The sequence below is a fragment of the Vespa crabro genome, chromosome 2 (genome assembly GCF_910589235.1).
Source record: "Vespa crabro chromosome 2, iyVesCrab1.2, whole genome shotgun sequence".
NCBI classification, from domain to species: Eukaryota; Metazoa; Arthropoda; class Insecta; order Hymenoptera; family Vespidae; genus Vespa; species Vespa crabro.
Window position 1 is genome coordinate 4,302,900 of NC_060956.1, and position 14,399 is coordinate 4,317,298.

General features: G+C 31.7%; 2 protein-coding genes across 10 annotated transcripts in view; one reads left to right on the plus strand and one right to left on the minus strand.

The window, feature by feature from the left end:
• LOC124422335 (cyclin-T) overlaps window positions 1-10,494 on the minus strand; it is a 19,295-nt gene extending 8,801 nt beyond the window's left edge. Inside the window, exons 1-8 of one of the 3 annotated variants that reach the window (XM_046958655.1) lie at window positions 10,306-10,494; window positions 8,738-10,225; window positions 6,107-6,317; window positions 5,811-5,934; window positions 5,679-5,724; window positions 3,967-4,057; window positions 3,617-3,814; window positions 1-3,485 (exon numbers count right to left, since the gene is read on the minus strand). The exon at window positions 1-3,485 is cut by the window's left edge and continues 5,112 nt beyond it. In XM_046958655.1, coding sequence (XP_046814611.1) covers window positions 1-3,485; window positions 3,617-3,814; window positions 3,967-4,057; window positions 5,679-5,724; window positions 5,811-5,934; window positions 6,107-6,317; window positions 8,738-8,883 — 4,301 coding nt within the window. In that variant the 5' untranslated portion in view covers window positions 8,884-10,225; window positions 10,306-10,494. Of the gene's footprint in view, window positions 3,486-3,616; window positions 3,815-3,966; window positions 4,058-5,472; window positions 5,645-5,678; window positions 5,725-5,810; window positions 5,935-6,106; window positions 6,318-8,737 lie in introns of those variants that run through there. The other 2 variants (XM_046958656.1, XM_046958657.1) reach the window with 2 other exon arrangements.
• LOC124422338 (KAT8 regulatory NSL complex subunit 2) lies at window positions 8,720-14,039 on the plus strand. Of its 7 annotated transcripts, none has more exons than XM_046958671.1 (9): window positions 8,720-8,854; window positions 11,502-11,760; window positions 11,862-12,043; window positions 12,155-12,323; window positions 12,590-12,768; window positions 12,861-12,997; window positions 13,070-13,192; window positions 13,281-13,421; window positions 13,517-14,039. In XM_046958671.1, the coding sequence occupies exons 2-9, from the start codon at window positions 11,510-11,512 to the stop codon at window positions 13,763-13,765; spliced, it is 1,431 nt and encodes a 476-aa protein (XP_046814627.1). In that variant the 5' UTR covers window positions 8,720-8,854; window positions 11,502-11,509; the 3' UTR covers window positions 13,766-14,039. The 7 variants fall into 7 exon arrangements, with proteins under 7 accessions (XP_046814627.1, XP_046814631.1, XP_046814625.1 ...); XM_046958675.1 differs by lacking the exon at window positions 8,720-8,854 and adding an exon at window positions 10,794-11,010 and having other exon boundaries at window positions 13,500-13,708; XM_046958669.1 differs by lacking the exon at window positions 8,720-8,854 and adding an exon at window positions 10,796-11,010.
• The last annotated feature ends 360 nt before the right edge of the window (window positions 14,040-14,399 follow it).

Sequence of the window (14,399 nt, forward strand, 5' to 3'; positions counted from 1 at the left end):
ACGCCCGACTGATGAGTCGGTCGTACAATCATAATGGGACTTCGACGTACATTGGGAGGTAATGAGGGTGGTGGAACGGACGTATCGATGGCGCCATCCGGTGTCATTATGACATTGCCCGCCGGATACATGGAATATTGCTGCTGATATTGTTGATAATAACTCATAGCAGGGTCATACATGTATCCGGTAGCAGCGGCGGCAGCGGCGGCGGCGGCGGCGGCAGGATTGTATATCGAGGGCGGTGGAAAATTGGTGAAGTTAGCAAAATATGAATCAGCCTGGGCGACGTGAGTAGCCCTGTTATAGGCCGTATCAGTTCTATTGGATGACGAAGGATGATTAGAGGGATGGTGGGCATTGATATTACTATAGGTATCCTGCTGATAGTAGCCGTCACGTTGACCGGCTATATTGAAATTGCCAGCCGATCCTGATGGTGGTAGCCCGCGCTTGACATACTGGCGGCCGCCTCTGCCACCTCCACGTACCTTGTTATTGCTGCCTGAACTATAGTGTCTGCCGTTCTGCCTTTCCCCAGGACGATGTTGACCGTAACCACCGGCGGCCATTGATGAGATCTGCTGTGATTGTTGTTGTTGTTGTTGTTGTTGTTGTTGCTGTTGTTGCTGCTGCTGTTGCTGCTGATGGTGGTGATAGTGATGATGGTGTTGTTGTTGTTGTTGTTGTTGTTGCTGTTGTTTCTTCGTCGGTGGGACCACGTTCGACGTACTCTCGTTGATATCGATTCTTTCTCTCTTTCGACCATCACCTGAATAGTCTGGCACACTACCGATCGTCGAAGCGCTTGTCGTCGTTACCGGTACGTTACCCGTTGAACTTCTCCAGATCGCGTCCGTTCGTATTTTCATTTTTAGCGGTGCCTGTGGCACCGGTTGAGCTTGCGTACTTGGTATACTTTCTGCACTCTTCAATCGATCTTTTAAAATTTTCAACTTCAAACCCGTACCTTGAGGCGATTTATTTTTCTCCGGTATGACAATAGTACCGCCACTGGTAACGGCTGTTTCACTACTAAGATTTAACTTCTCTTTAGGTATTGTTATCTTGATCGGTGCAGCCGGTAACGTCTCCTCATTTTTCTCTTTATCTTTTTCACGGTGCCTTTCTTTGTCCTTGTCCTTATCCTTGTGTTTGTGTTTATGTTTTTCTTTACTCTTCTCCTTATCTTTATGTTTATGTTTTTCTTTCTTTTTTTTCTTCTCGCTCTTATGATGCTCCGTTCTCTTCTCTTCGACCACTGTCGGCACTATTGGCTGTACCGTTGTTGGTACGGTCTGAACTATTCCATCTGTATTATTTTGTACCGGGGCAGATAGAACACTAATATCAACCGTTGAAACTACAGACGTTTCATTCATTGATGAAGGCAGTGTCATACACTGTGTTTGTACTGCTAATTGGCTATCAGGAAGTAACAATGAATGAGAAGTTATGGGCTGTTGATGTTGATGCGAATGTTGATGTTGATGCTGCAGTGTCTGTGATTGTACTTGTAATTGCATCTGTGCTTGTTGTTGCTGTGGCAACTGTTGCTGTGGCGGCTGCTGTTGTTGCTCTTGCTGAACAATATGCTCTTGATGCGCTTGTTGTGGTGTTATTTGACTAAATTGTTGCATTCCTTGCAATAAAGATGGCAAAGGAGCTAAAGGTTCCTGCAATAGAGCACTTATACTTTGAGCCGATTTCATTGGTGACAAATATTCCATTTGCACTGGTTGTTGTTGAGTCTCAACGCCTGTATCCAACCCATTTGTAACCATACTACCGAAACGAGAAATCACAGGTTCCGGTTCAAACGGTTTAATTAATTCTGGTGGTTGTAAATCGCTAGCCACCGAAGTACTTCTACCATTTGACGAAGGATTATCTCTAATTGGTTGGATAAGCTCTGGTACTCTACCAAGCATCTTCATGGCCTCTAAACTCGATGTATCTTCCATCTTGATTTTCAACTGGGACTCATTTTCACTAGAACTTGTAGTCCGATGTCTTTTATGAGATATCGTTGACGCATCAGTAGCTGAACGTTTCATTGATATTGAATCAGTTTGTTGTAAACCTGGCGGACTCGCGAATGGTGACACCAAATTAAGACCAGTTAATGTCTCTGGCGCACGTTCTTTAGGAACTTTAACAGCCGAAGGTGGCGTTTTTTGCTTCGATTTAGGCCTTTGAGAGTGAGACTCCCGACTGGTTTGCACTTTTTCCGGACTAAACAACGATTTGTGTTTGTTTGTTGGTGTTTGTAACAAATTTTGTTGTTGTTCTATCAATTCATCGTGTCGCGGACGTTTTTCAGCTTTTGGATCGTCTATATTATTTAAAGGCGTTAAACACGAGGATTGAGAATTTCCATTTTTAATCGAATCTTTTAATGTTTGTGGAACACCATAAGCAGAATGCTGATTTATCGTGGGTTTAGAAGATATGCTTTTTTGAGAGATTTGTGATAGAGAAGATGCGAGGTTCGTTGGAGATTTTTCTTGAGAGAATGCGTTTTGAGACATAGCGATCGGTTTCATATCACCTATAAACGCACTGGTGCTTCCTTGTGGCTTATCTGGTTGACTATATTTACCATGATAAGACTGTTTCTGTATATTGGCAGCATGTTGTACATCCAATGCTGGTTTTGGAAACGGTACAGGTTTTTCTATAAGTTTACGTACTTCTTCACATCTCTGTTCTAAAGTATCAGATTTCCGTTGTCTATCTCTCGACGAATCGGGATATTTATTATAAGCTTTTTGTTCTCCATCTTTCCTATGATCTACAGTTTTATGCCTTGGATCATAGACTCTTTTGTCGTGAGATTGATGTTTTCCATCCATTGTGCTTAACCTTTGTAAATTGTGGTTGTTATTACTGAGATTGTCTGGTAATGTAGCAACGTCAGATCTATGTGGTGTAATATCTGATAATGTGTTGTCTACGTTTACATCCTTTGTTTGATGTATTGTATGACCATGAGAATGCACTGTACTACTAGTTGAACTACTACTAGAATTGTATTCCCTTTGTATCCTCTGTCTACTAGGATCACGATTGGGTTCTCGCGGCTGATTCCCTGTAGAATGCCTTTGTGGTACTGGTTGATTAACTTTCATCTCTTGTCTGTGATGATGATTATGATGTAATGTAGTTTTTTGCCCCGGTGGCACGGAATGCTTATTAGGTATATTTGTTCCGGACACAGGTTTATGATGATGTGAATGATGCTTATTAATGTCAACTGCATGACTTTGTACACTTGTAACTGGAGTTGTTACTTTTTCTCTCTCTAAACGTTCACGTTCTTTTTTCTCTCTGTATTCACGATAGTCAACAGGTGGTCTTGTGTTTGTCGGAGGAAGTTGTTTCTTTTCTTCCTGTTTTTCTATATGATGCGGTCGATTAGAATGAAATGTTGGCCCTCCATCCGCCGCCGATGCTGGAGATTGAACTTTTCGTGGTTCAGCATCCTATAAAAACGTCAAATATTTGATTGGAATATACTCAACAATTGAAAAGAACAAATTTTATATAATAGCTGTTTAAAAAACAAGATACTTCTTTTATTTACAATATTAGATCATTGTATAGAAATACTCACAAATGGCGAATTTGGCAAACTTGGGTGATTGATACTTGGGCTTTGATTAGCAGAAATGCTCATAATTTTCCTTTTTAATCTTGAAGGACATTTGTCGAATATATGTAGAAATTCTGCTGTAAGTTGTTGTAGCAGCTCTGAAGTAACAGTTCTATCAACGTACCAAAACCAATGTTTTCCTTCATTACTCTGAGGTATCTGTAATAAAAGATGATAATATAATATCTCACACTTTTTATTTATTATATGAAAATATGCAATTATTTTGTACGATGTATATTTATCATTATAAATGATCAAAAATAAATATTAAAAAAAAAACAATATAGAAATTTGTAATACATTATTACCTCCCAATTGGACCATTTACATGCTAAATGGATACAGAAACAGGCGACTACTGTGGGTTTGTATTGCAGACACATTGTTGTTAAGTGCAAGCTGAAAAAAAATAATATTTCAAATTATTCCAGTACTTTTATTTCTTTACGAAATAATTTTCTAGTAAGATGTCATATAATATACAAAAACATTCCATTTTTATATTAAAAAAATAAAAACGGAACAATATTGTAACAGATAATTAATTCTCTTAAAAACTATACATCTTACTTAAAAGTTATTTATGAGTAAAACAAGAAATTTTTAATGACAATCTACTTTCTTGGTCTCATAAAATTATTATATTGGAAAAAAAGGGAAGAAATAATAAACGCAGCACATATCTTAATCTATGTTCCTATTCTTCTACCCTATACTCCACTTTTCAGAATAAATTATGCCACAGTATAACGTGTGTACATATGTGTGCATTCTGTAAAGAAAATATGTCACAAATTACACTGATATATAACATGGTACAATATTGCACATTTGTTATAAAATTATAATAATCTAATGAATCAAATTATTTATTATTATTACTTAATCTTTAAATTTCATTAGATGTCTATCACGTATATTGATATAAAAACAATATATGTAACGCAAATCTCAAATCTTCACAATTGTAAAGTTATTTATACATGTGTAATTATAGTTGTGACATATTTGGTTATTTGTTATATTAAATTACTAAACATTATTATGTAGTCATACATCTACTTCGCTCACGATTTTCATGCGCTATTTTTGATAAATCCATTTGTATGTATAAAAAGAAAAATGTGATAATTTGTTATAATTTAACACTTTTACGCCTGCACATTTCGCTCAAAAAATTTTACATAATCATAACTGCTTTTCGCAGTCATTCATAATATAATTATAATATATTTATTGAAAGAGAAGTATTGAATTTACCATTATTTAAATTTTATTATATAATCTCAATGTAGACAAACATTAAATCCAGGACCTCAAAATATCTGTCAGACTAAAATTGATAATGCGAAACCATATATATCTGATGCCAACTGATAACTGCTGGCTGAGCGAAATCACTTTTTTTGTCACAGCGGACGATAAAGTGTTAAAAAAATAGCACTAAACATAAAGAATATTTAATTTACCTTTACATACAAATCCACATCGTGAACTTAGTTTATGATATGAACGTCATTTTGTTTTGACATAGATTCTCTTTAAAATCAGACATTACCACGACTGTAACGCAACATTCCCACCTAAAGAAACTAACTAATTGTATTTTTCAAATAATTTTGAAATCAAGTGAACAAATATATACAGTCAAAAATAATTAGCTTATAAAAAAATATATAAAAAAAAAAAATTAATTATATAAAAATAAACTATCATCTTTTATTTTATAATTATACATTTATACCTTTATTGAATGATACTTTCAATAAATGCAATATTAAATAATCTTAGTTGGTTATAGAATGTTTTCTTACTTTTTTCTCTAAAACTACCTGATACCAAGAATCATTTTCAAAGATTAGTAGTACATTATGTTTCCAAATGTTTACATTCAAAGAAAATATTTATAGGTCAGAATGATTGCGCCAGTGCCTGACAGTTTTAGCATGGAAATATACTTCTTGACAACATCTATATCATTTCTAACAGTAAGAGATACTACAAAATAATGTGTATCCACCTGTTAGATGCCATGAAGTATGACGTCTGGGCTAAGTCCTTGCTCGCTGAAAAATAATAACAATCATTTATTAATCCAAATATAAATTAATTTAAAATATGATTCACTTATAAACTATAAACCTAAACTTACCTTTAACCAGTTGACAACATCTAACAACATGTGTGTGAGGATGATCAATAGCAACATCAAACCCCAATGTTTGTAGTAAGACATTTTCATTAAATACCAAATCTTGAGCTTGTTCAAGGTATTGCTGCAATAAAATCATACTTGTTAATAAATGGAAAGTAAAGAGTATTGAATATAATTCATAAATTAGAAAAATATAATATAAATAAAAATATATATAATACAATTTTTATAAAAAGACCATCAATGGAATGAACATATTACTATTTATTTGGATAAAAAATTTTAATACCTACCTCAGATCTGATATCAGGTGGCGGCTGATCTCTGTGCAAACACATGTGTGCCATTTTGATAACATGTTCTAGTTTGCGTGGTTGTTCTTCTACTTTTGCTGCTAAAAAAAGGGCTGCTGCAGCTATTGAATTTCGGTGGAAATGTGATAGCGAATGGAACACATAGAACCTGTGCATGTAGACTATTGCTGTGTTGATGCATAATTGTGTACTATATATCAATAGTTAAGGAAAATTCTTTTGTGCTGATAATTCTTAGATTAAATTTTTCATTATAAATTATGGTTATTATGAGTTATAAAATATCAATTTTCATTAATCTCAATTAAAAAAATTGTTTGCAATAAATAAATATTATAGTATCAAGAATCAAATGTGTAGTACCAACCAAGTCTAAGTACATGAAAGTATAAGTATATAGATAATAATATATAGGTAATAGTATAGAAGTACATGTATATATAAGTATATAAGTAATAAATATAAAACAAGTTTCCAGAAAAATTATATCAAATTATTATACTTCTAGAAAAATCAATGAAAATGAAAGAATTTTTAATTTTATAGATCATTATTGTTCTGAACAAGATATTGATGACTTTATCAAATTCATATAAGATATTATTAGAAATACAAAATCGTATAAAGTTTTTAAATAATTTAATACAATAACATCTAAAAAATAAATTGTATCATTGAAATTTATTTGAATTTATTTATTTTTATATATTTAAAAGGATGATTTAATCAAAAACTATGAAACTAATATTATATATAAATTATTGCGTTACATTAAATTAAATTATTGCATTATATTAAAGCAATAAGAAATGGAATATTTGTTTATATTAAGAATAATTTATTTAATTTATATATTACATTTTAAATATTTCAAGTTATTTTAGCAGGTAGTGATAATATGAAATTCTATTTTCATCTAATCTATACAAAAAATAATAAGGTACTCTTGAAGAAATTTAAAAATATAAGGTAATCAATATTCTGGATGCTTAGAACTTCTTAAATCTTTTATTATGTACATATTTGATTTCATCAATAAAAAGATTTATAAGACATAAGCAGTAATACATAAACATTTTAAAAACATGTTTAACAAAAATATATATAAAGGCATTTACCATCTTATATTTTATAAAGATTAGAAAATAATACAATTATGTTGAAATGTAAATACAAAACCATAGTGTAGATATTTAATTTGATTCTGTTTTGTATACATCAAATATTAATACAATACATTACTTAAGAATCAAACAATAAATATAACAAGTTATATGATACAGAATGTAAATTTTTTTATAGAAAATAATGCTTAACAACAATATATAAACAAAGGATTGTTATAAAAGATAACACAATGTTTAATCCATTGTACCAATATAAAAAAAAACTTAACACAAAGTATTTCAGACCTAGAATAATCCTACAGAAAAATTTTGGTATAAGAGAGTTAATCCTTTACAAGTGATATTTTATATAATCAGAAAAGTATCCAGAGTACTGCTTTCAATTCTATCTTAAAAATCAAAATATTTATATTTTTATCATTTTTACCTGTTATTAAATAAACCCTAATAGATTGTGATATGAGCATAAAAAAATAATTTCATTTTCATCATTCATGTAGATATATAGTTTAATTTCTTTGTAGTATTAAAATTTCTTTAATCGTTTTCAATAAATTGTATAAACACATGCGATGTACTTTCAAAGAATACCTATTTAAACATACAAATTCTATTGATGCATAAGATGAACAGTAATATAAAATTGAGTGAGTAGCAATCGATATTAATATCAGAGAAACATTAAATTATTAGTATTAGACTTTATGATCATAATAAGAAAAATCAGAGAAACTATTTAATCGTCAAACCTACACATTTTAAAAAGTTTGTTCGACTAGATGGCAAAGGAAGCGATATATCTTGCCAATCCTTCTCGTATCTCAAAGGCAAGCAAAACTGCAGCTGTTGTAGGATAGAAAATAAGAAACCCATACTTGCGTAAGGATAAAACAGCAAAAAACTTGGTTGGTACTACTGTCAAACTTGATCCAGGCAAACAATGTAAATTTCAATGTGACCCTGTTTCATGCCCTTATTTTAAATTTCACATTATCATCGGACGAATTTGATGATATAATACGCGTGGTAACCACCATCGTGCATAGACTGATATTCCGCATATAGTGAGGAAAAAAAAGCAAAATAAACGGCTTGTGAGAGGTGTGTGACGCAGGAAACTTCAATATGGGGAAACGTAGACGACGACGCGTGACCTCCGCGCTCTCGCACGTCACACACATGTTTATAACACGTCGCATTTCGCGACTTCGTGGAATTCTCGAGAGGGGAAAAGAAATAGTACCGTCGCATTCATGGAACATTGAATAGACCGATGTAATATTAACGTCTCGCGATAAGAAATTATCATAAACTTTAATAATTGGTAAAAATGATAAGAGAAGATTCGTGAGCAAGGAAAAAGTTGAAGAAAAGGCATGAGATGCAAGTAAACCGATAGGACAAAACCACACGCATAAAGACGAGGGGGACGCGGAATGGGGGGAACGAAAAAGCACACATTCATTTTTGATAAAAAGGATACACCACAAGTCGCTGTCCCATGTCCTGGATGAAATTCGCTGCCTGCTGCCTGTAACTTAGTTCTTTATCCGCGTCGATGCCGCATCTTCTGCTCGGCGTGTTTATAAGCTGTTCTTTTGTAAAGTACCATTTTTCGTCAGCCGCCATTTATATGTACACACAACTCGGGCACTAAAGCGATGCACACTTCACGGCGTTCGCTCACTCGCGCGGCGGACGGGCCAACGGCGTCGACTTTCGCGTCTCGCCGTCAACGTAGATATATCGAAAATTTTGCGAGCGATACGCCGACAACTTCGCGTCACGCACGAATTGGAAGAACAGACTGACGCATAGGCGTCGATATGTAAAATTCGAATACTGCTACTATCGTCGTCATTACTACCACCGCCGTCACCACTATCATTACAACTACCACCACTTTCATTTCCACCTTATGCGTCAGAACAAACAAATGCACAAATATTTTTCTTTTTCTACTATCGAAAACGCGCGAAGTTTTATCACTGTTACGATCATACCGTCTAAGCTTTATTCTCATCGAACGATATTTCGTTCTATTGTGTTTTCTTGCGATTTTCTATCAAAATCGTACCACGATTTGACGACGTTCCTCTTCATCAATATTCTTATTTCGATTGAAATCGCAATTCGTTCTCTTCAATGTGCCTCGTGTAAAAATGAGAACTTCAATCACCGAACGTTAACGAAAAATTCATTTCGATATAAACTAGCAGGTCAAGCTTCTTAAATAATTTTTTGACCCATTATTCGAGGGACATCAATTGTATGCATGAATAACATCTTTGAACCTCTTTCTCTCCTCTCGAAAATGTGCGAAGTTTTATCATTATCACAATCATATCGTTTAAATTTTATTTTTATCGAACGATATTCTGTCCCGTTGTATTTTCTTGTGATTTTCTATTAAAATCGAATCACAAATTGACGACGTTTGATTCATATAATTATTTCGATTGAAATCACACTTTGTTCTCTTCAAGGTGTCCCGTATAAAAATGAGAACTTCACTCGTCAAAGGCTAACGAAAAACTGACTACCTTTCCGTAAAAATTATCAGTATTACTATAATTTTGGATTTTCTACAGGTCAAAATTTATGTCCATTTGGTCCCTACTTTCACTTTCTCGCAAACAAGTAAATTATGACTCATAAAGATATCTATTGAATACAATTGTTTGGAACCCAAAATAAGCAGGTATACGTAAATATATTGGGCATTCATAAAAGTTGGAAAAACATTTTTTTCCTTTATATTATCCCTTTGTTATATTCATTTTTCACTTTTGTAAAAATTGTTTACCGTTATTTAATACCGTTGAAAATATTTTCTCTAAAGCATCTTTGTTTTTGAGTATGTTTACGTATTTCTTGAATTTTAATATAAAAACGTGTGGTTTTTGTAAGGGATTATCACTAAATGCGTCAATCATTCGCTTGTTCGAAAGTCCACTCCTGCGTAAATTCACTGCAAATTTAATCGCACATTTTTTTTCTGATGATATTCAGAGAAATATGCAGTCAAAAAGAGGATAAAGATAACCTTACAGGATGTCTTCTTTCCAAATGTATACTTTTGATTTCACCGTTTACGGAAATATTAGCACGACAACGTATTTCGTAATATTGTCATATATTAAAGGGATGATTTTATTATTATTATTATTAATTATTATCGCAGAAGGAACGATCGACTTACAAATTCGCCTCAATTCGTTCTTTCGCGACCGCGTGGATTACCTAACCACCTGGATGTGTCAACACCCAGCTATTCGATCAAAGAATATTGCAGTAGCCAACTTCACAGCATACCTCCGTTCTCGTTTTTTCTCCCATAATCTTTTTCTTCTTTGCTTTTTGTATTATATTTATTGTATTTTATCATATTCATTTTTTTTATCTTTATTACTTATATTGTTTTTATTGTTAAGATGCACCATAAAGTTATGATAAACACGAATCACGTAGTTTTCATCGTGTGTTTGGTAGTTTAAATTTCCGGAAATGACGTAACTCGATATGAAAGTAAGCAAGTAGACGAATGTAATCCCTCGTCATAAAGGCATTATCTATTGTGTTGTGACAAACATTGTAATAAACAAGTTTATCCAGTCTTTTTTAAGAGTCATTCACTTTGTGGAATAACACGATTATTTGTATTATTGAGTGATATTTTTTCGGATTTGGAAAATTACCGAATTATTTTTTGACATCATCTTGCTCTACCGTAAAAGTCTAACGTGACAAATTACGGTAAGCATGATGAAAAGAAAGTATTCCAATTTCTTGTTTCACTGGTGATTCTATATCACTGTGAAAAGTATTTATTTATTCGCATCATTTTGTCCATATTCATGTGTAGATCAGTGAAATTTTATTCAACATCTTATACAAAATGGCGACGAATTCTCACTCCGTACGCGTGTGTTTGTTAAAGATCATTTACTGTCATTTTTTGATTAAAATGATCGTTAAAAAGTATATCTTACGTTATACACCTATAGATTAGAGGATCAGTAGTTTAGTATATCATATCGTGAAATAGTTGTGTATGTACATTTTTAATGTCTTGTTCTATTGAACCCATTTGTTAAACGCCATCTTTATATTGCATTATGGCGCTAACATTCAATTCAATATTCAAATTAAAGAATTTGAATTAATTAGACAGATTATTGACTCAATGTAAACTTAATTTAAAATTTCATCTAACTTATATTTATTTTTAATTGAAATCATTTCAGAACTAGTTATGTTTCGGATTCCAAAGTCTACAATGTCTACAACTCTTTCAACGATTAATTCAAAACCTTCTACTCAAACACGTAAATGTTTGTATGCATCATTTGAATGTTTACAACCTTGCCATGAAGGATATTCATACTGTTTAAGGCACATTCTTGAAGATCCAAATGCTCCTTTTAAACAATGTGCTTTCATATATAATTCAAATGGGAGAAAATGTCAGAACCCAGCACCCAAACTTGACAAAAGAGATACTTCGTAAGTTTGTTTTATCTAATAACACTAAGTATTATGGTTATCATTAATTTAGAAGAATATTGAAATGAAGTTTTTTCATTTCAAATTTCATTTCAATTCAGATACTGTATAGAACATACAAGGAAAGCACAAATTGCTCGTATTAAATCAACGTCACGTCATTCATTACCACAAACGCCTGAAATATTACTATTAAATTTGAATCACTATGTAAAGCCAGCTGATTCAAGTACAGAGGATACTGAAGATGAAGAAAATAAAGTTAAAGCATTAGATCCTTTTAGTACGTATATACTTAAAAGCTGCTTTTCCTTCATATTGAAATAACCTTTCGTATGTATGTCATAAATTGAATTCTTTCAATATATAATAAATAATGAATTTTTATTTTTAGATGAAATTGATGCTTATAGAGTGAATGCAAGTGGGTGTGACATTTTAGATTATGCTAGCTCCTCCGATAGTGATGTTGAACCTACGACAGTAAGTGATACTTTAAAAAATGCTTGTCTTGATGACAGTGATAATGAAAGTTTACATAGCCCACAAGAAGATCCATTGAAGTAAGTTTATGTTGGTATGTTTGAGTATCAATCTCTTTACAAAATATATTATACTATGCACGCTAGCATGCTTCAGCTTGTGCCATCACCTATCAGTATGTGTATATGTGTATATATGTATATATAAAATATTAAAGATCTTTATTCATTTTTTTATATAATTTTTAAAAAATTATAGCTGATTGTAGCTGTTTTTTATTTTCAATCATTTCCTAGTAGTTGCTTTGTGCAAAGAATAAGATACTATCTACCTATTGAATCATTAGTATTAATTTTTTAAGGCATGCTGGAATATTTACTGCAGAGGAGGTAATTTATATTGCAAGAGAAAAATTAATCCGTCTTCAGTCACTTTACATAGATCAATTTAGGAGATTGCAATATACATTAAGAGAGAGAAGACGCAAATATTTACATGGTTTAAAAAAAGAAAAAGAAACTGTATGTAAGTACATGACAATGGAAAATTTCCTAAAGTTTCAGATTTTTATTATAAATATACAATGATTAGAAATTAAATGAAATATTAATATATAGGTAGTATACATGATCAACCAAAAGAAACAGCAAGGGAGAAAAAAATATATGAAAAATTAAAAGCATTAAATCGGTATCATAGACGTAGTGGCACAGAAGCTGTACTTTATAGGAAATCTTTAGAACGTCGAGCGCAGGTAAATAAAATATTTCTAATAAAGCAATGATGTTAATATTTTGTGGAATTTACTGTAATCCAAATATTTTAGGTATCAGAGGGACCAACGCAAAAGCCACCAAATATATCCAAATGTATATTTACAGAAGGTGGTGTAAAATGTGGCGAAAGAACACTTCCTTCTGCTAAACACTGTCGCAAACATATTCTTAAGGTATTATTTTATTCTTTATTTTAGTTAACAAATCATAATTATAATAATAAAATTATGAAAAAAAGAATCATTTATTTTTATTTTTCAGGATCAGCACCAAGTTTTATTTAAAGCTTGTGGTGCAGTACATGCTGATATTGAATGTCATGAACCTATACCAGTTATATTTGATTCCAATTGTATATTTCATATGAACTTACCACAACAATGTAAATTAGAACCAATGAAAGTAAGCTTATAATATTATAAATTGATATTGACATTCTTTAGCAATGTATTTATTATAATTTATATTTTTTTCATAAAGAATATTTTTCTTTATAGTTCGAAGAAGAAAAACCTACTATACAAGAATTATCGATGATTGATAATCAATCCATGGAAATTGATGTAGTTGGTGAAACTCAAGAGATAGATCCAGATGATGATATGGCTGGATTAATGAGAGAAATGAATGATACTAGTCAAATGAAACCAACATTCAATGAAAGTTTGAACAGTGAAGCTAGTACTGATACAGCATTTAGTTTATCAGCCCAAATGAGTGACAAGGATGAACTAATTTCAATGTGACATGAGTTTTTATATTAATTTGTAGTCATTATTGTATTATATAACATCCATATTAAGCATATATTTGGGTTTAATCTTTATAATTAACAGCATAATAATTTTATTTATATAGAAATGAATAAGCTTTTATGTTTCATCTTCAATCATTTGTTCTACTAGCAGTGAATGTAGTTTATATTCACTGCTAGATTTGTACATATTCCTATTAATAATCTTAACAAGTGTATATAATTAGTAAGTATAATAATAAATTATTGCAAATGTGTATTTCAAATCTAATTTATTTTTTATATAAAATCAATTTGATTTTATTATAAGATATGAAAGATAGAAGATACCTTATTTTATCAATTTCTTTATTTTGCACAGTATCTGCAAAATGTAAGTATATTATATATTATACATATACTGATTTCAAAACCAAATTCTTTATATTTAATAAAAAAGATGCGCATGTTACAAATTATTAATAATATCGCATGAAAATTTACCCAATTACAAATTATTTAATCATTGTTTGTATATAAATCATTAGGGCAATTGCATGAAAAATACTACGTATTATCTATAAAACTTACATACTCTCTTGTAATAATTTTGTATTAAACTTAAACTTGAATACCTCTACATATTT